We start from the raw sequence: 23,602 nt of genomic DNA on the forward strand, positions 1-23,602 counted from the left end.
AAAGAGTGTGAAAAGCTGTCATCAAGGCAAAGGGTGGCTACTTTAAAGGATTTCAAATATAAAATATATTTTGATTTATTTAACACTTTTTTGGTTACTACATGATTCCATATGAGTTATTTCATAGTTGTGTTGTAGACAATAGTTAAAATAGTTAAAATAAAGAAAAAACATTGAATTTGTAGGTGTGTCCAAACAATTGAATGGTACTGAATATGCATTGTGGAGGAGAACTGATCCTAGATCTGTACAAAGGCATAACATCTACAGCAGGAACAACTGTCTGTGTTAAAAGGCCCAGCTGGATTGAATTGAGCTATTTAAAATGACATATTTGAATGTGAAATGATTTGTTCTGTTGGTCAATACAAGACAGGGTCTGTGGAGGCTTTGCCTATTAGTGGTAGATTTGGGGGAGAATTTGAGTTGGAAAAGTGATAGATTTTTGGAGGGACCCTTGTCACTACAGCCAATCAGTGAGCAGCGTCCCTTCCCCCACACCGTAGGCAGTTCTGTTACTCACAACACTTCCCCTGCTTTCCTCAACAATGGAAAAGCCCACTGAACTAAAGCCTTGCCAGTTCAGATCTTTTTTAAAAGATTGGGGAATTTTTTACAATTAGGAAATAATATGTCATGTTTTACTAGTACCTCAGCCAGCATTGTAAATGGTGTCTGATGCAGTGACAAACTAGAGCATGGCAGTAAATCTAATACTTATGTGTTTTTAGTCATGCATGAAAGGTCTGGGGTGGTTCAGTGGTTATAAGTTACTGACCTTGGAATACAATTCTGGCCATGCTGGCAGGGTCTGAATCAAACCCAATGACCACCTGGTACACTGACAGGGTCTGAATCAACCCAATGACCACCTGGTACACTGGCAGGGTCTGAATCAAACCCAATGTCCACCTGGCACTTTGACAGTGTCTGAATCAAACCCAATGTCCACCTGGCACACTGGCAGGGTCTGAATCAAACCCAATGTCCACCTGGTACACTGACAGGGTTTGAATCAACCCAATATCCACCTTGTACACTGACAGGGTCTGAATCAACCCAATGACCACCTGGTACACTGGCAGGGTCTGAATCAAACCCAATGTCCACCTGGCACTTTGACAGTGTCTGAATCAAACCCAATGTCCACCTGGCACACTGGCAGGGTCTGAATCAAACCCAATGTCCACCTGGTACACTGACAGGGTTTGAATCAACCCAATATCCACCTTGTACACTGACAGGGTCTGAATCAAACCCAATGTCCACCTGGTACACTGACAGGGTCTGAATCAACCCCAATGTCCACCTGGCACACTGGCAGGGTCTGAATCAAACCCAATGTCCACCTGGTACACTGACAGGGTCTGAATTAAACCCAATGTCTACCTGGTACACTGACAGGGTCTGAATCAAACCCAATGTCCACCTGGTACACTGACAGGGTCTGAATCAAACCCAATGTCCACCTGGTACACTGACAGGGTCTGAATCAACCCCAATGTCCACCTGGTACACTGACAGGGTCTGAAACAAACCCAATGTCCACCTGGTACACTGGCAGGGTCTGAATCAACCCAATGTCCACCTGGTACACTGGCAGGGTCTGAATCAAACCCAATGTCTACCTGGTACACTGACAGGGTCTGAAACAAACCCAATGTCCACCTGGTACACTGGCAGGGTCTGAATCAACCCAATGTCCACCTGGTACACTGGCAGGGTCTGAATCAAACCCAATGTCCACCTGGTACTCTGACAGGGTCTGAATCAACCCAATGTTAAGGGGAGGGAAGATTGGTCAAGAGGGTGATGATTATTGTTGTTCTACTGCCTAATTGTTATGCAAAAACACTGTTTAGAAAAGCTTTGTTAAAGAACAAGTTGTTGTTTGTGTCGCACTGCTTTGCTTTATCTTGGCCAGGTCGCAGTTGTAAATGAGAACTTGTTCTCAACTGGCCACCTGGTTAGATAAAGGTGCATTTATTTATTTTAAAAATATATATTTTTTACAACATTAACAATGTCTACACTGTATTTCTGATCAATGGTATTATTATTTTAATGGATGAAAAATGTGCTTTCTTTAAAAAACAAGAACATTTCTAAGTGACCCCAAACTTTTGAACGGTAGTATACATCTACATGATGTATTGTTACACCATGTAGGAGCAGTATAGACCTAGTCTGTTCATTATATACATCTACATGATGTATTGTTACACCATGTAGGAGCAGTATAGACCTAGTCTGTTCATTATATACATCTACATGATGTATTGTTACACCATGTAGGAGCAGTATAGACCTAGTCTGTTCATTATATACATCTACATGATGTATTGTTACACCATGTAGGAGCAGTATAGACCTAGTCTGTTCATTATATACATCTACATGATGTATTGTTACACCATGTAGGAGCAGTATAGACCTAGTCTGTTCATTATATACATCTACATGATGTATTGTTACACCATGTAGGAGCAGTATAGACCTAGTCTGTTCATTATATACATCTACATGATGTATTGTTACACCATGTAGGAGCAGTATAGACCTAGTCTGTTCATTATATACATCTACATGATGTATTGTTACACCATGTAGGAGCAGTATAGACCTAGTCTGTTCATTATATACATCTACATGATGTATTGTTACACCATGTAGGAGCAGTATAGACCTAGTCTGTTCATTATATACATCTACATGATGTATTGTTACACCATGTAGGAGCAGTATAGACCTAGTCTGTTCATTATATACATCTACATGATGTATTGTTACACCATGTAGGAGCAGTATAGACCTAGTCTGTTCATTATATACATCTACATGATGTATTGTTACACCATGTAGGAGCAGTATAGACCTAGTCTGTTCCTTATATACATCTACATGATGTATTGTTACTCCATGTAGGAGCAGTATAGACCGACAGTAGATGGCTACTTATTTAGATGTTGTTTGACTTAATGAAACTGCATTAAATGTGCTGTAATAAACATGTTTTTTTATTCGCACTAATCAACCAACACATCCCTGTCTTTGTATGTCTCAATATAACAGTATTATTTAATTAAATCCATGTAAAATAATCTTTGTCTGAAAATAAAATCTGATCCTCAACTGCGTTTCCCTCCAGTCAGCAGACGGCGATGTGCGTCTTTCAGGCGATGCTGCAAGCGTGACGTATAATCTAGTGGACGGTTCTTCATAAACAGCTCGTCAACCACCTCGGTAGCTTGCTAGCCAACATAGCCGAAAGATTCAAGATATTTATACGCTTTCGGTCTATATTACCTACTGTGTTTTAGACACACTTGTGTCGTATCTACTTGTTAACCTATTTAAGGTTAATATTACGTTATTTTGTATTAGTCAGCTATAGTAGCTGGCTGGTTAAGTTAGCATTAGCCTGGTCGCTAATGATAGCTAGCTAGCTAACATCCCCGAACATGAGCTCCCTAAACTACTCCCCTCCTGTTAAAGAAGAGGAGGTCTGCTGGACGGAGAAAGAAGCTCTGGGCCTGAACATTGTCGTGAAAGAGGAGAAGGAAGAGGAGGATGTTACAGTAAAACAAGAAGAGAAAGACGTTTCAGTGAAAGAAGAGGAAGACGCGTTCAGAGTGAAAGAGGAGGAGGAAGAGAAAGAGGAGGATGCAGTTTTTGGAGTGAAGAAGGAAGGAGAGATTACTGTCACATTGAAAGATGAAGAGGAGGAGATAGGAGATCTGAGTAACACCAGTAAGTACCGCCTTCAATTAGTTTTTAACTTTGGATATTCGGAGTTGGCTCGTCAATACCTCTTCAACGGAGGGCCCTGGGATGATGACTGATATGTCTAGAATCAGGACGTAGAGAACAAGCTACCCCTTGTTTTCTCCGTTCCGTTTCCAAAAAGTGACTTAACATATATATTTGAGAAGGGTCTATCTGCTGACCGCAGACTGGGGGGCCACGGCATGTAGTGATTTTAATGTAGTGATGTTTTACTACACACCGTGTCCTCCAATAGAGCCATGTGAGAGTTGGGTTGGCTACACCAAAGATTATGGATATACTGACAAGATGTCTCTCCGCCCTAACAAGGGGAGTCGTTGTCCACAAAGCTGCACTGTGGGTTGTCTATCTCCCACCTATCCTGTCTTTGGATTGGTGGATACATCTTATTATTGTAATCTATTGTTTATATTCTATGAGGGTTGTTGACGTCAACCACCTGTATTCAATGGAGAGAGATGCTAAGCTACTAGCATGAATATGCATAGCGATCTGGAGACAACTCCTATAGTGTTTTTATCAAAGTTGTCGGTATGTCACGTGTCCACATAACAACTTAATCATTACGAAACTTCTGTTAGATCAAGTAAACCTCATGTAGGAAATAAGCCATTCATTTTGTTGTTGACCAAATTCAACACGTTCCACATTGGGTTGATAATTGTTTCCACTTGGATACAACCAACTGTAGTCTACTGGCATAACCTAGAGAGTTACAACCTACTGTAACCTACTGGCATGACCTAGAGAGTTACAACCTACTGTAACCTACTGGCATGACCTAGAGAGATACAACCTACTGTAACCTACTGGCATGACCTAGAGAGATACAACCTACTGTAACCTACTGGCATGACCTAGAGAGTTACAACCTACTGTAACCTACTGGCATGACCTAGAGAGATACAACCTACTGGCATGACCTAGAGAGTTACAACCTACTGTAACCTACTGGCATGACCTAGAGAGATACAACCTACTGGCATGACCTAGAGAGTTACAACCTACTGTAACCTACTGTCATGACCTAGAGAGATACAACCTACTGGCATGACCTAGAGAGATACAACCTACTGTAACCTACTGGCATGACCTAGAGATACAACCTACTGTAACCTACTGGCATGACCTGGAGAGTTACAACCTACTGTACCCTACTGGCATGACCTAGAGAGATACAACCTACTGTACCCTACTGGCATGACCTAGAGAGATACAACCTACTGTAACCTACTGGCATGACCTAGAGAGATACAACCTACTGTAACCTACTGGCATGACCTAGAGAGATACAACCTACTGTAACCTACTGGCATGACCTAGAGAGATACAACCTACTGTAACCTACTGGCATGACCTAGAGAGTTACAATCTACTGTAACCTACTGGCATGACCTAGAGAGATACAACCTACTGTAGCCTACTGGCATGACCTAGAGAGTTACAACCTGCTGTAACCTACTGGCATGACCTAGAGAGTTACAACCTACTGTAACGTACTGGCATGACCTAGAGAGATACAACCTACTGTAGCCTACTGGCATGACCTAGAGAGTTACAACTTAATGTAGCCTACTGGCATGACCTAGAGTTACAACCTACTGTAGACTACTGGCATGACCTAGAGAGATACAACCTACTGTAGTCTACTGGCATGACCTAGAGAGATACAACCTACTGTAGCCTACTGGCATGACCTAGAGAGTTACAACCTACTGTAACCTACTGGCATGACCTAGAGTTACAACCTACTGTAGCCTACTGGCATGACCTAGAGTTACAACCTACTGTAACCTACTGGCATGACCTACAGTGATACAACCACTGGTATGCAAGCATTTCTAAACTTTTTTTCTCACTTTTATGGGTTATTGTGATGTCATTATGAGGTATTGTCTGAAGATTGATCATGACATTTTTTTTTAAATCCATATCAGAATAAGGCTGTAATGCAACAAAATGTGTAAAAAGGGAAGGGGTCTGAATGCACTATGTTCTAGGGCTGTCCCAGATAAAAAAATATTTTTTTAAAGTATTCTACCAATTGATTGGTTGAAATGTTATGACGTGTATTTAAAAAAAAAAAAAAACACCCCATGTATTTACCTGTTATGGATAGGGGGCAGTATTTTCACGGCCGGATAAAAAACGTACCCGATTTAATCTGATTATTACTCCTGCCCAGAAACTAGAATATGCATATAATTATTAGCTTTGGATAGAAAACACTCCAAAGTTTCTAAAACTGTTTGAATGGTGTCTGTGAGTATAACAGAACTCATTTGGCAGGCCAAAACCTGAGAAGATTCTGTACAGGAAGTACCCTGTCTGACCATTTCTTGGCCTTCTTGATTATCTCTATCCATTACAGGGGATCTCTGCTGTTACGTGACACTTCCTACGGCTCTCAGAAGGCGGCAAAAAGCTGAATCGTGGCTTTGCAGGCTCTGGCTGAAAAAAAAGTAGCGCGTTTGGATAGTGGCCGGTCACAGTACTATGAAACTCAGGATCGTGCACGAGGGGATCCCATGCTTTTATTTTCTCTCTCTTTGTACGTATACACGCTTTCCCGGTCGGAATATTATCGCTTTTTTACGAGAATAATGGCATAAACATTTATTTTAACCTCTCTGGGCTACGCAACAGCCAGTGTAATCCCGTGGCGCGATTTTCAAATACCTTAGAAATGCTATTACTTCAATTTCTCAAACATATGACCTTTTTACACCATTTTAAAGACAAGACTCTCGTTAATCTAACCACACTGTCCGATTTCAAAAAGGCTTTACAACGAAAGCAAAACATTAGATTATGTCAGCAGAGTACCAAGCCAGAAATAATCAGACACCCATTTTTCAAGCTAGCATATAATGTCACAAAAACCCAGAAGACAGCTAAATGCAGCTCTAACCTTTGATGATCTTCATCAGATGACACACCTAGGACATTATGTTATACAATACATGCATGTTTTGTTCAATCAAGTTCATATTTATATCAAAAACCAGCTTTTTACATTAGCATGTGACGTTCAGAACTAGCATACCCCCCGCAAACTTCGGGGAATTCGCTAACATTTTACTAAATTACTCACAATAAACGTTCACAAAAAGCATAACAATTATTTTAAGAATTATAGATACAGACCTCCTCTATGCACTCGATATGTCCGATTTTAAAATAGCTTTTTGGTGAAAGCACATTTTGCAATATTCTAAGTACATAGCCCAGGCATCACGGGCTCGCTATTTAGACACCCGGCAAGTTTAGCACTCACCATAATCATATTTACTATTATAAAAGTTTGATTACCTGTTGTTGTCTTCGTCAGAATGCACTCCCAGGACGTCTACTTCAATAACAAATGTTGGTTTGGTCCAAAATAATCCATCGTTATATCCGAATAGCGGCGTTTTTGTTCGTATGCGTTCCAGACACTATCCGAAATGGTAAAGAAGTGTCGCGCGCATGGCGCAATTCGTGACAATAAAATTCGAAATATTCCATTACCGTACTTCGAAGCATGTCAACCGCTGTTTAAAATCAATTTTTTACGCCATTTTTCTCGTAGAAAAGCGATAATATTCCGACAGGGAATCTCCTTTTCGGCAAACAGAGGAAAAAATCACAAAGGCGGGGGCGGTCGGGTCACGCGCATAAGCCCAGTGTCCCTTGATCGGCCACTTGAGAAAGGCGATAATGTGTTTCAGCCTGGGGCTGGAATGACGACATTCTGTTTTTTCCCGGGCTCTGAGAGCCTATGGAAGACGTGGGAAGTGTCACGTTAGAGCAGAGATCCTTAGTAAAAGATAGAGATGGAAAAGAAGTTCAAGAAATGGTCAGACAGGCCACTTCCTGTAAAGGAATCTCTCAGGTTTTGACCTGCCATTTGAGTTCTGTTATACTCACAGACACCATTCAAACAGTTTTAGAAACTTTAGGGTGTTTTCTATCCATATGTAATAAGTATATGCATATTCTAGTTACTGGGTAGGAGTGGTAACCAGATTAAATCGGGTATGTTTTTTATCCAGCCGTGTCAATACTGCCCCCTAGCCCTAACAGGTTTTAAATACTGGATCTTGCTGTCAGACAGATTTTTGTATTCAGATCTCTGAAATGCTCTCTAACTACGTAACATTTAGTGTCTCCTTATGTTACGCTGGGAAAACAGTTTTCACGGGCACAGAAATCCTAAATCATTTAAGAGTTTGCTAAATCCAATGGTTCTTACCTAGAGTCACCTTGACTTTATTGACAACACCCAAATGGATACTGTCATTAATGCGGTTCTTCAATAATTACACATAATACTTAATTCTGTAGCTGTTTAGTTACAGTCACATGTTCAACTATCATCAGATGATCCAGGAAATAATTTCCGCATGTCTGTCAAATGTGCTTCTTCATTCATTCATTACACCGGTAAAGCAAGTTATGCTGTGCTCCACGTTGGATCCAACATCCCTAACAAATTGATGTTTATAATGTGTTATTGTCTACTTGATTTATAGTAGGGTCTCGTTAGTTTGTTTGGAAACAGAGATACTTAGCTCATAATGTGTAGAGAACTGTTCCTTGATGTATAGGCTATTGCACAACACACAGATATTTTCCTTTATTCAGGACATTTAGAATGACAACACATTACAGAGTAGCCTAGTGGGATTATTCACAAAATTATCTGGTGATCAGGTTATGAAATGTCATGACAGACATTTTAGTTTCCATGTTTCACCTGAAATATTAAATGATTTATAGTCCTAGGTCTATGTTTTTGTTAGATGAAGTTATGGGTCCTACAGTAGGTCTATGTTGTTGTTGTTAGGTGAAGTTATGGGTCCTACAGTAGGTCTATGTTATTGTTAGGTGAAGTTATGGGTCCTACAGTAGGTCTCTGTTATTGTTAGGTGAAGTTATGGGCCAATTTGTTCAACACTTAGTGTACAAACCCTCATTGTTAGGCTGATGGCAAAGCTAGCCAAAGAGCATTTTACTGGTTGAAGTGTTTTTTAAGTATAAAGAAGTTGATTTGCGACAATAACACAAACATATTAAGCAGGAGATTCAAGCGAGCCCTACAATTCTAATCCAAAAGTAATGTGAAATGCACTTATAAGCAACCTGTAAATGGAGGCTATTTTTGCTGTCAGCCTATGAGAACTCCCCTGAGTTTTCCCCCACGGTGGTGAATTAGTGAATAGACACAGAGCTTAGTGTGAGTTTCCTTGAGTAGCACTCCTGATCTTGTGCTGTAATATTCAGAATACATTGTGAAAAACTAAAATTTTCACTCACCATTTTTGCCATATGCAGATATACTGCATCCATAACTATCGGTTTCCTCATTAGCAGGGAGGATTTTCTGCAACCAAATTGTGTGTGAATTGCCCTCGTGCCACAATTTTAGCAAACACAGAAAGGAGCCAAAATTGAAGACCAAAAGTCGTCTGGCACACTGCTTAGGATTTCAACAACTTTAACTTATTTCTAGCCTACAATCATCAATGTTATTACTAATGTGGAAACAAGACAAAATATGATTATTGCGGCTCACTTGACTGTCTTAATTGTCAAATAATTTAACAGACGTCAGTTGTTGTACAACTTCGTGGGTATGATCTGGGCATCACCTTTTACCTCAAATGGTCTGACTTTGTTGTTCACACAGGAGAGAGATGTGACTATCGTGGATCCTCTGGAGAGCCTCAACAACATCATGATGCTGACAAGCCAGAGCAGAGTCTCTCCACATCAGAACAACTCAAGAAACACCAGCAGAGACCCACAGGAAATAAATCTATCTGCTGCTCTGACTGTGGGAAAGATTGCAAATCTTCATCAGAACTTAAAATACACCAGCGAGTACACACTGGAGAGAAACCTTACTGCTGCTCTGACTGTGGGAAACTTTTCTCAAGATCAAATTCACTAAAAGTACACCTGAGAATTCACACTGGAGAGAAATCTCACTTCTGCGCTGACTGTGGGAAACGTTGCAAAGATTCATCAGAACTTAAAATACACCAGCGAGTACACACAGGAGAGAAGCCTCACCACTGTTCAGATTGTGGTAAAAGCTTTTCAACATCACAGACTTTGAAGCTGCACCAGAGAACACACACAGGAGAGAAACCTTTTAGCTGTGATCAATGTGGGAAGAGTTTTACTCAGTCAAGCTGTCTGAAATCACACCACAAAATACACACTGGAGAGAAACCGTATAGCTGTGCTCAGTGTGGGAATTGTTTTGTTACATCTAGCAACCTGATATCACACCAAAGAACACACACAGGAGAGAAATCGTATAGCTGTGATCAATGTGGGAAGAGTTTTGGTACATCTCAAAATTTGATGATACACCAGAGAACACACACGGGAGAGAAGCCTTATAGCTGTGATCAATGTGGGAAGAGTTTTACTACATCTAGCCATCTGACTGTACACCAGAGAAGACACACAGGAGAGAAACCTTATAGCTGTGATCAATGTGGGAAGAGTTTTGTTTCATCTGGCCCTCTCGCTAAACACCAGAGAACACACACAGGAGAGAAACCTTATAGCTGTGATCAATGTGGGAAGAGTTTTGTTACATCTAGCCGTCTTATTGTACACCAGAGAACACACACAGGAGAGAAACCTCATAGCTGTGATCAATGTGATAAGAGATACTCTGATAAAAGATCTCTGATCAAACATCAGAAAATACATACATGAAGGAGTTGTTTCATGATATCAATGAATTAATGTCACAATGTAGAATGTTTTAACATTGTAGTAGGAGTATTTTAATGATGTCACAATGTAGAACCCTAAACGTTTGCCCCCTGTTCTATTGATTTCAACATGATATGGATATTAGCCTCGGGGGGGGGAATCCAGGCTCTGAAATGGAAGAATTACTATTTATGTGATTTAACAAAAAGTGACTAACAAAAGAAAGAGTTGTGTTCCACTTACCACGTTGGTGACCCACTTGAATCAAAATGCAACACTTCAAAATGTAGCTAGGTGTTTACCACTTTGGTGACCCACTTGTATCAAAATCCAACACTTCAAAATGTAGCTAGCTGTTTTCTACAAGTTGTCCACTAACCAGTGATGTACACATTATTCCCAGATTCTGTGTGGTTTTTGAACTGTTAGTTTTAACAGGACGTGCAACCTCATCTCCCTCCTTCTCGCACAATTGATTTCAACATGATATCGATGAGTGATGACAAATAAGTGTTGCGTTCTGTTGTTAAGCGACCCCTAAATGTAAATGCATCACTGTTGCCCTGCTTTTAGAATATCAGGGTTAATTCTCAGATGTGCCAACCCAAATGTACTAGAGCATGACATTGGGGACTGGGCCCCGATTCAACAACATGCCTATCTAGTGAACCCTGAAAAGAGAGAGAAGCTCCGCAGTGAGGTGGAAAGTTACTATGGATATTGCAGGAGTTTCCTCTTGAAATCAGACTTGTCTGTGGTAAGGACAACTTGGTTGTTGATTGTCTCATGGGTGGGCAGTCAAAAAGATTTGTGTTTTGCGTTTAGCCAGTGCATTGCCATGGATCACAATTTCTTTTGACTGCATGTTATTCCGTATTGGAGATGAGTTTTGTTTGGGCTTGTTCCAAGGGGAATAGAAGCTAGGAAGTTTTAGGAATTCGAGTTCTAGAAGCTAGTGAGTTTTTAGTAATACGAGAGTTCTAGATGCTAGTGGGAAAAACATTTTTTTTCTTCTTGTTTTTACAGTTTACGGATAGCCAGGCGTACACTCCAACACTCAGACATAATTGAGAAACGATGCATTTATGTTTAGTGAGTCCTCCAGATCAGAGGCAGTAGGGATGACCAGGGATGTTCTCTGTTTAGTGAGTCCTCCAGATCAGAGGCAGTAGGGATGACCAGGGATGTTCTCTTGATAAGTGCTGAATTGGACCATTTTCCTGTCCTGCTAAACATTCAGAATGTAACGAGTACTTTTGGGTGTCAGGGAAAATGTATGGATTAAATAGTACATTATTTTCTTTTAGGAATGTAGTGAAGTAAAAGTTGTCAAAAATAGTAAAATAAAGTACAGATACCCCAAAACAACTACTTCAGTCGTACTTGAAAGTACTTTTACTGAAGTACTTTCCACCACTGGTACTGTTACAGCTGCTCTCTCCTCCTCAATGTCATGAACTAGACCAGGTACAGTGTTACAGCTGCTCTCTCCTCCTCAATGTCATGAACTAGACCAGGTACTGTGTTACAGCTGCTCTCTACCTCAATGTCATGAACTAGACCAGGTACTGTGTTACAGCTGCTCTCTCCTCCTCAATGTCATGAACTAGACCAGGTACTGTGTTACAGCTGCTCTCTACCTCAATGTCATGAACTAGACCAGGTACTGTGTTACAGCTGCTCTCTCCTCCTCAATGTCATGAACTAGACCAGGTACTGTGTTACAGCTGCTCTCTCCTCCAAAGTGAAGGGGTCTGAATACTTAATGAATGCATTGTAAACCGCTGGCAGAGTTTTCTACCATTGGCAGTTTTGTACACAGTCATGTGATACGTGGTATAGAAAAGTCCAATCTTAGGAGAGTACATGGGAGGCACTATACTGTGTGTCTGCAGGTGTCTATCTGGTCAAAACCACTGATACAGGTGCCCCTCCACCCTCTGGTGGGATGGATCTTGTCTACAGAGAAACCTAGATTCAAATACTTAGATTTGTGTGTATTGGGTATATGTTGTGAAATTGTTAGATATATCTGCACTGTCGGAGCTAGAAACACAAGCATTTCGCTACACCCACAATAATATCTGCTAAACACGTGTATGTGACCAATAAAATGTGATTTTGATTTGAAATAAATGTCCTATTTATCAAAGGTGCTTTTGGCTGGAGTCAAAATGACTCCAAAGGATTTTAATTAGTTAAGAGTCCATTTTGATACAGAAACAATAAACCATGATTTAGATTTATTAAGAACAAGTTGATTGACAAAGACATGAACATTTGAAGACTGGAATAAACCACATTTTGGCTATGATAAAAGATATGCCTCTGGGGTCAAAATGATCCATGTCAGAAGTATGGTTCAATGAAAATATGTAGTGGGTGTAAAGTTTGTTTTAAAATCTCACTTATTAAACACGAATCAATCAACACATGCTTCTCTTTGAACGACTTAATATAATATAAAACCTTTTCTGAAATAAATGAAAAATAAACGTTTGGTTCCTCAACTGCGTTGCCCACTCCAGTCAGCAGATGGCGAGGTGCGTCTTTTAGGTTCAGGCGATGCTGCCAGTGTGACGTATAATCTAGTGGACGGGACGCTCCTTCAACAACAACAGCTAGTCAGACACCTCGCTAGCTTTCTAGCAAACATAGCTACAACATTCACGCTCTTTACACTGTTTTGGTGTATATTAGTCACTGTGTATTAAACACACTTCTGTCGTATGTACTTGTTGGCCCATTTAATTATATATTTACGTTGTTTGTCAGCTAGCTGGTTTGCTAAATTATCTTAGAACTAGGCTAGTCGCTAATGCTAACTAGCTAACATCTCCGACCATGAGTTCACTAAGCTACTCTCCTCCTGATAAAGAAGAGGTCTGCTGGACGGAGAAAGAAGCTCTCGTCAAAGAGGAGGAGGAAGAGGAGGCTGTTACAATACAAAAACAAGTAGAGGGTGAGGCTGTTACAGTGAAAGAAGACGAGAAAGATGTTTCAGTGAAAGAAGAGGACGATGCATTCAGAGTGAAAGAGGAGGAGGATGTTACAGTAAAAGAAGAGGAGGAAAAGAAAGAGGAAGCAGTTATTGGAGTGAAAGAGGAGGGGGAGATGACTGTCACATTGGAGGAAGAAGAGGAGGTTGGAGATCTGTTTAACACCAGTAAGTACCGTCTCTGCAGTCGTTGAACCAATATGCAGTAAAGGGTTCTACACTTTGTTGTTCTGTAGGAATGGCTGAAACTACACTGTAACGTGTAGAACATCAAGAGTGGACCATCAACAAAACGTTAACAATTGATCAAATGCATCCAATGACAATGCCTGAAATACTGTAGTCCTCAATATCTCCTATTAGATTAGCCCAATATGTAATCTAAAAGGGACAATCAGCAGTTGTTACATCCATTTTGGGACTTATACGTTAATGATTAAAAGTTCTCTAAAAAGTTCTGGGACACTGTAAAGTCCATGGAGAATAAGAACACCTCCTCCCAACTGCCCACTGCACTGAGGATAGGGAACTCTGTCACCACCGATAAGCCCACTATAATTGAGAATTTCAATAAGCATTTTTCTACAGCTGGCCATGCTTTCCACCTAACTACCCCTACTGCATTCAACAGCACTGCACCCCCCCACAGCTACTCGCCCAAGCCTCCCCCATTTCTCCTTCTCCCAAATCCATTCAGCTGATGTTCTGAAAGAGCTGCAAAATCTGGACCCCTACAAATCAGCTGGGCTAGACAATCTGGACCCTTTCTAAAATTATTTGCCGAAATTATTGCAACCCCTATTACTAGCCTGTTCAACCTCTCTTTCGTGTCGTCTGAGATTCCCATAGATTGGAAAGCAGCTGCTCTCATCCCCCTCTTCAAAGGAGGTGACACTCTTGACCCAAATTGCTACAGACCTATATCCATCCTACCCTGCCTTTCTAAGGTCTTCGAAAGCCAAGTCAACAAACAGATTACCGACCATTTCGAATCCCACCGCACCCTCTCCGCTATGCAATCTGGTTTCAGAGCTGGTCATGGGTGCACCTCAGCCACGCTCAAGGTCCTAAACAACATCGTAACCGCCATCGATAAGAAACAATACTGTGCTGCCGTATTCATTGACCTGGCCAAAGATTTTGACTCTGTTAATCACCACATCCTCATCGGCAGACTCAGTAGCCTTGGTTTCTCAAACGATTGCGTCGCCTGGTTCACCAACTACTTCTTTGATAGAGTTCAGTGTGTCAAATCGGAGGGCCTGCTGTCCGGACCTCTGGCAGTCTCTATGGGGGTACCACAGGGTTCAATTCTTGGGCCAACTCTTTTCTCTGTATACATCAATGATGTCGCTCTTGCTGCTGGTGAATCTCTGATCCACCTCTACGCAGACGACACCATTCTGTATACTTCTGGCCCTTCTTTGGACACTGTGTTAACAACCCTCCAGACGAGCTTCAATGCCATACAACTCTCCTTCCGTGGTCTCCAACTGCTCCTAAATACAAGTAAAACTAAATGCATGCTCTTCAACCGATCGCTGCCTGCACCTGCCCGCCTGTCCAGCATCACTTCTCTGGACGGTTCTGACTTAGAATTTGTGGATAACTACAAATACCTAGGTGTCTGGTTAGACTGTAAACTCTCCTTCTAGACTCACATCAATCATCTCCAATCCAAAGTTAAATCTAGAATTGGCTTCCTATTTCGCAACAAAGCATCCTTCACTCATGCTGCCAAACATACCCTCGTAAAACTGACCATCCTACCAATCCTCGACTTTGGCGATGTCATTTACAAAATAGCCTCCAATACCATACTCAACAAGCTGGATGCAGTCTATCACAGTGCCATCCGTTTTGTCACCAAAGCCCCATATACTACCCACCACTGCGACCTGTACGCTCTCGTTGGCTGGCCTTCGCTTCATAATCGTCGCCAAACACATTGGCTCCAGGTCATCTACAAGACCCTGCTAGGTAAAGTCCCCCCTTATCTCCGCTCACTGGTCACCATAGCAGCACCCACCTGTAGCACGCGCTCCAGCAGGTATATCTCTCTGGTCACCCCTAAAGCCAACTCCTCCTTTGGTCGTCTCTCCTTCCAGTTCTCTGCTGCCAATGACTGGAACGAACTACAAAAATCTCTGAAACTGGAAACACTTATCTCCCTCACTAGCTTTAAGCACCAGCTATCAGAGCAGCTCCCAGATCACTGCACCTGTACATAGCCCATCTATAATTTAGCCCAAACTACTACCTCTTCCCCTACTGTATTTATTTATTTTATTTATTATTTTGCTTCTTTGCACCATATTATTTATATTTTAACTTTGAACTTTCTTCAAATTATAATTCTACCATTCCAGTGTTTTACTTGCTATACTTTATTCACTTTGCCACCATGGCCTTTTTTTGCCTTTACCTCTCTTATCTCACATAATTTGCTCACATTGTATATAGTCTTATTTTTGTGTACTGTATCATTGATTGTATGTTGTTTTACTCCATGTGTAACTCTGAGTTTTTGTATGTTGTCGAACTGCTTTGCTTTATCTTGGCCAGGTCGCAATTGTAAATGAGAACTTGTTCTCAACTTGCCTACCTGGTTAAATAAAGGTGAAATAAAATAAATAAAATATGTACCCATTGTTTCTTGAAGAAATCACTTATAAATGCCTCATGAGCTTAGTTCAACTGTCGTACCCCATCAGATCCCAAAATATAACCTTTTTTTTACTCCAATGTTTGTCAGTAAATATAAACAAACACTGTATATCCTCAAAACATAGTTAAAACTAGAATGTTGATATCATGGATGGTTGCATTTCTCCAGCTCCATCCCTCAGCTTTTTACCGAAACGGACAGGGAGTACGCTTTGTTATTGTTTCTATTGCTGATTGCTGCCCCCGTTACTCCTCAAGGTCCAAGGACTGAATGTTATTTTCAGAGGTCGACTGGCTCTGGCAGTCAAAATAGTCAAATATTCCATCATCAAATCAAATGTATTTATATAGCCCTTCTGATATCTCAAAGTGCTGTACAGAAACCCAGCCTAAAACCCCAAACGGCAAGCAATGCAGGTGTAGAAGCACGGTGGCTAGGAAAAACTCCCTACAAAGGCCAAAACCTAGGAAGAAACCTAGAGAGGAACCAGGCTATGAGGGGTGGCCAGTCCTCTTCTGGCTGTGCCAGGTAGAGATTATAACAGCACATGGCCAAGATGTTCAAATGTTCATAAATGACCAGCATGGTCAAATAATAATTACAGTAGTTGTCGAGGGTGCAACAAGTCAGCCTCTCGAGTAAATGTCAGTTGGCTTTTCATAGCCAATCATTGACAGTATCTCTACCGCTCCTGCTGTCTCTAGAGAGTTGAAAGCAGCAGGTCTGGGACAGGCAGCACGTTCGGTGAACAGGTCAGTGTTCCATAGCTGCAGGCAGAACAGTTGAAACTGGAGCAGCAGCACGGCCAGGTGGACTGGGGACAGCAAGGAGTCATCATGCCAGGTAGTCATGAGGCATGGTCCTGAGAGAGAGAGAGAGAGAGAACTTAAATTCACACAGGACACTGGATAAGACAGGAGAAATACTCCAGATATAACAGACTGACCCTAGCCCCCCGACACATAAACTACTGCAGCATAAATACTGGAGGCTGAGACAGGGGGGGTCAGGAGACACTGTGGGCCCCATCCGACGATTCCCCCGGACAGGGCCTAACAGGCAGGATATAACCCTACCCACTTTGCCAAAGCACAGCCCCCACACCACTAGAGGGATATCTTCAACCACCAACTTACCATCCTGAGACAAGGCCGAGTATAGCCCACAAAGATCTCCGCCACGGCACAACCCAAGGGGGGGTGCCAACCCAGACAGAAAGACCACGTCAGTGACTCAACCCACTCAAGTGACGCACCCCTCCTAGGGACGGCATGGAAGAACACCAGTAAGCCAGTGACTCAGGCCCTGTAATAGGGTTAGAGGCAGAGAATCCCAGTGGCGTGAGGGGAACCGGCTAGGCAGAGACAGCAAGGGCGTTCGTTGCTCCAAAGCCTTTCCATTCACCTTCACACTCCTGGGCCAGACTACACTCAATCATAGGACCTACTGAAGAGATGAGTCTTCAGTAAAGACTTAAAGGTTGAGACCGAGTCTGCGTCTCTCACATGGGTAGGCAGACCATTCCATAAAAATTGAGCTCTATAGGAGAAAGCCCTGCCTCCAGCTGTTTGCTTAGAAATTCTAGGGACAATTAGGAGGCCTGCGTCTTGTGACCGTAGCGTACGTGTAGGAATGTACGGTAGGACCAAATCGGAAAGATAGGTAGGAGCAAGCCCATGGAATGCTTTGTAGGTTAGCAGTAAAACCTTGAAATCAGCCCTTGCCTTAACAGGAAGCCAGTGTAGAGAGGCTAGCACTGGAGTAATATGATAAAAATGTTTGGTTCTAGTCAGGATTCTAGCAGCCGTATTTAGCACTAACTGAAGTTTATCTAAAAGTGAATCGATTCTCAATTGCGATTCAATCGATCACTGCCTGCACCTGCTCGCCCGTCCAGCATCACTCCTCTGGACTGCTCTGACTTAGAATACGTGGACAACTACAAATACCTGGATGTCTGGTTAGACTGTAAACTCTCCTTCCAGACTCACATTAAGCATCTCCAATCCAAAATTAAATCGAGAATCGGCTTCCTATATCGCAACAAAGCATCCTTCACTCATGCTGCCAAACATACCCTCGTACAACCGACCATCCTACCGATCCTCGACTTCGGCGATGTCATCTGTAAAATAGCCTCCAACACTCTACTCAACAAACTGGATGCAGTCTATCACAGTGCCATCCGTTTTGTCACCAAAGTCCCATATACCACCCACCATTGCGACCTGTACGCTCTCGTTGGTTGCCCCTCGCTTAATACTCGTTGCCAAACCCACTGGCTACAGGTTATCTACAAGTCTCTGCTAGGTAAAGCCCCGCCTTATCTCAGCTCACTGGTCACCATAGCAGCACCCACTCGTAGCATGCGCTCCAGCAGGTATATCTCACTGGTCACCCCCAAAGCCAATTCCTCCTTTGGTCGTCTTTCCTTCCAGTTCTCTGCTGCCAATGACTTGAACGAACTGCAAAAATCTCTGAAGCTGGAGACTCATATCTCCCTCACTAGCTTTAAGCACCAGCTGTCAGAGCAGCTCACAGATCACTGCACCTGTACATAGCCCATCTGTAAACAGCCCATCTATCGACCTACCTCATCCCCATACTGTGTTTATTTATTTATCTTGCTCCTTTGCACCCCAGTATCTCTACTTGCACATTCATCTTCTGCACATCTACCATTCCAGTGTTTAATTGCTATATTGTAATTACTTTGCCACCATGGCCTATTTATTGCCTTAACTTACCTCATTTGCACTCACTGTATGTAGACTTTTTGTTTTCTTTTGTTCTACTGTATTATTGACTGTATGTTTTGTTTACTCCATGTGTAACTCTGTGTTGTTGTATGGGTTGAATTGCTATGCTTTATCTTGGCCAGGTCGCAGTTGCAAATTAGACCTTGTTCTCAACTAGCCTACCTGGTTAAATAAAAGTGAAATTAAAAAAGAAAATGTAAAGAAATGATGGGTCCTACAGTCGGTCTATGTTGTTGTTAGGTGAAGTTATGGGTCCTACAGTAGGTCTATGTTGTTGTTAGGTGAAGTTATGGTTCCTACAGTAGGTCTATGTTGTTAGGTGAAGTTATGGGTCCTGCAGTCGGTCTATGTTATTGTTAGGTGAAGTTATGGGTCCTACAGTAGGTCTATGTTATTGTTAGGTGAAGTTATGGGTCCTACAGTAGGTCTATGTTATTTTTAGGTGAAGTTATGGGTCCTACAGTAGGTCTATGTTGTTAGGTGAAGTTATGGTTCCTACAGTAGGTCTATGTTGTTGTTAGGTGAAGTTATGGGTCCTACAGTAGGTCTATGTTATTGTTAGGTGAAGTTATGGGCCAATTGGTTAAAAACTTTGTGTACAAACCCTTATTGTCAGGCTGATGGCAAAGCTAGCTAAAGAGCATTTTACTGGTTGAAGTGTTTAACTATAAATCAGTTGATTTGCGACAATAACAAAAACATATTAAGCAGGGGTTTCAAACTAGCCTTACAATTATAATCCAAAAGTAATGTGAAATGCACTTATAAGCAACCTGTAAATGGAGGCTATTTTTGCTGTCAGCCTATGAGAACTCCCCTGAGTTTTCCCCCACGGTGGTGAATTAGTGAATAGACACAGAGCTTAATGTGAGTTTCCTTGAGTAGCACTCCTGATCTTGTGCTGATCTTGCGCTGTAATATTCAGAATACGTTGTGAAAAACGAAAATCTTTGCTCACCATTTTTTGCTCCAGGCAGATATACTACATCCATAACTAGTGGTTTCCTCATTACCAGATATACTACATCCATAACTAGTGGTTTCCTCATTACCAGATATACTACATCCATAACTAGTGGTTTCCTCATTACCAGATATACTACATCCATAACTAGTGGTTTCCTCATTACCAGATATACTACATCCATAACTAGTGGTTTCCTCATTAGCATGGAGGAGTTTCTACAATCAAATTGTGTGTGCATTGCCCTCATGCTGCAATTTTAGCAAACACAAAAAGGGGCCTATATTGGAGACCAAAAGTCGTCTGGCACACTGCTTAGAGTGTCAACAACATGAATAACTTATTTCTAGTTACCACTATTGTGAAAACAAGACAAAATATGATTGTTGCTAAGTTGACTGTCTTTTTCCTAGCCACCGTGCTTCTTTCACATGCATTGCTTGCTGTTTGGGGTTTTAGGCTGGGTTTCTGTACAGCACTTTGAGATATCAGCTGATGTACGAAGGGCTATATAAATACATTTGATTTGATTTAATGGTCAAATAACTTAAGACGTCAATTGTTGTACAACTTCATGGGTATGATCTGGGCATCACCTTTTACCTCAAATAAACAATGGATTTCTGCTGTTGTGGGCCTTTAACCGTCTGTCCGACTTTGTCGTTCACACAGGAGAGAGGCGGGACAGTCGTGGATCCTCTGGGGAGCCTCAACAACATCATGATGCTGACGAGGCAGAGAAGAGTCTCTCCAGATCAGAACACCTCAAGAAACACCTGCAGAGATCCACAGGGAAGAGAACTCACTGCTGCTCTGACTGTGGGAAGAGATTCACCTCCTCAGCAGGCATTAAAATTCATCAGAGAACACACACAGGAGAGAAGTCTTTAAGCTGTACTCAATGTGAGAAGAGTTTTACTTCATCTAGCCATCTGACTCGACACCAGAGAAGACACACAGAAGAGAAACCTTATGGCTGTGATCAATGTGGGAAGAGTTTTGTTCGATCTGGCCATCTGACAGTGCACCAGAGAATACACACAGGAGAGAAACCATATTGCTGTGATCAATGTGGGAAGAGTTTTACTGACTCTAGTGGTCTGACTAAACACCAGAGAATACACACGGGTGATAAACCTTATAGCTGTGGGCAATGTGGGAAGAGTTTTGTTCAATCTTCAGATCTGACAGTGCACCAGAGAATACACACAGGAGAGAAACCTTATAGCTGTGGTCAATGTGGGAAAAGTTTTGCTTCATCTAGCATTCTGACTCTACACCAGAGAATACACACAGGAGAGAAACCTTATAGCTGTGGTCAATGTGGGAAGAGTTTTGTTCAATCTGGCCAGCTGACGTTACACCAGAGAACACACACAGGAAAGAAACCTTATAGCTGTGATCAATGTGGAAAGAGTTTTGCCTCATCTAGCATTCTGACTCTACACCAGAGAATACACACAGGAGAGAAACCTTATAGCTGTGGTCAATGTGGGAAGAGTTTTGTTCAATCTGGCCAGCTGACTCGACACCAGAGAACACACACAGGAGAGAAATCTTATGGCTGTGATCAATGTGGGAAGACTTTTGTTCAATCTGGCCATCTGACATTGCACCAGAGAACACACACAGGAGAGAAATCCTATAGCTGTGATCAATGTGGGAAGAGTTTAACTACATCTAGCCATCTGACTCGACACCAGAGAATACACACAGGAGATAAACCTTATAGCTGTGGTATATGTGGGAAGAGTTTTGTTCAATCTACAGATCTGACAGTGCACCAGAGAATACACACAGGAGAGAAATCCCTACAGCTGTACTCAATGTGGGAAGAGTTTTGTTCAATCTGGCCAGCTGACATTGCACCAGAGAACACACACAGGAGAGAAACCTTATAGCTGTGATCAATGTGGAAAGAGTTTTGCTGCATCTAGCAATCTAACTCTACACCAGAGAACACACACAGGAGAGAAATCTCATAGCTGTGACTAGAGATAATCTGATAAAAGTTCATACATGAACGAGTTGTTTCATGATATCAATGAATTAATGTCACAATGTAGAATGTTTTAACATTGTAGTAGCAGTATTTTAATGATGTCACAATGTAGAACACTAAACGTTTGTCCCCTGTTCTATTGATTTCAGCATGATATGGATATTAGCCTCAGGTGGGAAATCCAGGCTCTGAAATGGAAGAGTACTATTTATGTGATTTAACAAAAAGTGACTAACAAAAATAGAGTTGTGTTACACTTACTACGTTGGCCAGCCACTTGAATCAAAATGCAACACTTCAAAATGTAGCTAGCTGTTTTCTACAAATTGTCCTCTAACCAGTGATGTACACATTATTCCCAGATTCTGTGTGTTTTTTGAGCTGTTACTTTTAACAGGACGTGCAACCTCATCTCCCCTCTCCTGCAATTGATTTCAACATGATATCAATGAGTTATGACAAATAAGTGTTGTGTTCCTTTGTTTAGCGACCCCTAAATTTAAATTCATCACTCCAAAATGTAGCTGACTGTCTTCTGCAGGTTGTCCTCTAACCAGTGAAGTAACAGATATCTCCCATTTCCATGTGTTTTTTAGTTGTGTTAGTTTCAACATCACTTACAGCCTGATTTTTCCCCCCTAATTGATATTAGTGATTTATTGCTACTTGTCAAAACAACAGCATTTTTGGTGCTTGTGCAATTTACAAGGTGCTTGTTTTAAAAAATGTATGTAATAAGATTATTGTGGCAGATGTTTGTGGCTCAGTTGGTAGAGCATGGTGTTTGCAACGCCAGGGTTGTGGGTTCGTTTCCCACGGGGGCACCAGTACGGAAGAAAAAACATTTTTTTATGAAATGTATGCATTCACTACTGTAAGTCGCTCTGGATAAGAGCGTCTGCTAAATGACTAAAATGTAATTGTAAAATATAGATAGTCCATTTCATGTTTAGGTTTTCAATATACCACAAACTGTTTCTGCATATTGGTTAAAACGGTGTTTTGACATTGGGGATATCCCACCTAGCAAAATGTAATTGAAAAGACGTTGAAAATATGACTATGCAATCAAATATTTCATATTTACATTTCATGTAACCAACTGACAATTTTTGGTACAATTATATTGACATTGTTGCCCTGCTTTTAGAATATCAGGGTTCATTCTCAGATGTGCCAACCCAAATGTACTAGAGCATGACATTGGGGACTGGGCCCCGATCCAACAACATGCCTATCTAGTGAACCCTGAAAGAGAGAGAAGCTCTGCAGTGAGGTGGAAAGTTACTACGGATATTGCAGGAGTTTCCTCTTGAAATCAGACATTTCCGTGGTAAGGACAACTTGGTTGCTGATTGTCTCAAGGGTGGGCAGTCAAAAAGATTGGTGTTTTGCGTTTAGCCAGTGAATTACCATGGATCACAATTTCTTTTGACTGCATGTTTTTCCGTATTGGAGATGAGTTTTTTTTGGGCTCGTTCCAAGGGGACGAGAGTTCTAGAAGCTAGTGGGGGGTAAATATAAGGTTCTAGAAATGTTTTTTCTTGTTTTAATTGTTGACAGCCAGTAGACACCATGTTTATATTGGTGAAGGTGGAGCATTGTAGTTGATTATAATGTGAAATGGAAGTTGTTTTCTGTTGGTGGTGAGCAAACTTGTCCAACCAAAATATATGATATATTTGTTTACTTAATGGGGTAGGTGTTA

At 41.5% G+C, this 23,602-nt stretch overlaps 2 protein-coding genes across 2 annotated transcripts in view; one reads left to right on the top strand and one right to left on the bottom strand.

The window, feature by feature from the left end:
* The window catches only part of LOC106606985 (zinc finger protein 850-like), an 898,172-nt gene that overhangs the window by 762,897 nt on the left and 111,673 nt on the right, over positions 1-23,602 (bottom strand). The gene's annotated exons all lie outside the window — the stretch shown is intronic.
* On the top strand, positions 13,702-21,845 carry LOC123738732 (zinc finger protein 239-like; the record flags this gene model as incomplete). Its single annotated transcript, XM_045713486.1, has 3 exons — positions 13,702-13,706; positions 20,656-21,397; positions 21,729-21,845. Coding segments are annotated over exons 1-3 (864 nt in total), but the record flags the coding sequence as incomplete, so codon positions are not given.

Source organism: Salmo salar, chromosome ssa02, assembly GCF_905237065.1.
Source record: "Salmo salar chromosome ssa02, Ssal_v3.1, whole genome shotgun sequence".
Lineage (NCBI taxonomy): Eukaryota > Metazoa > Chordata > Actinopteri > Salmoniformes > Salmonidae > Salmo > Salmo salar.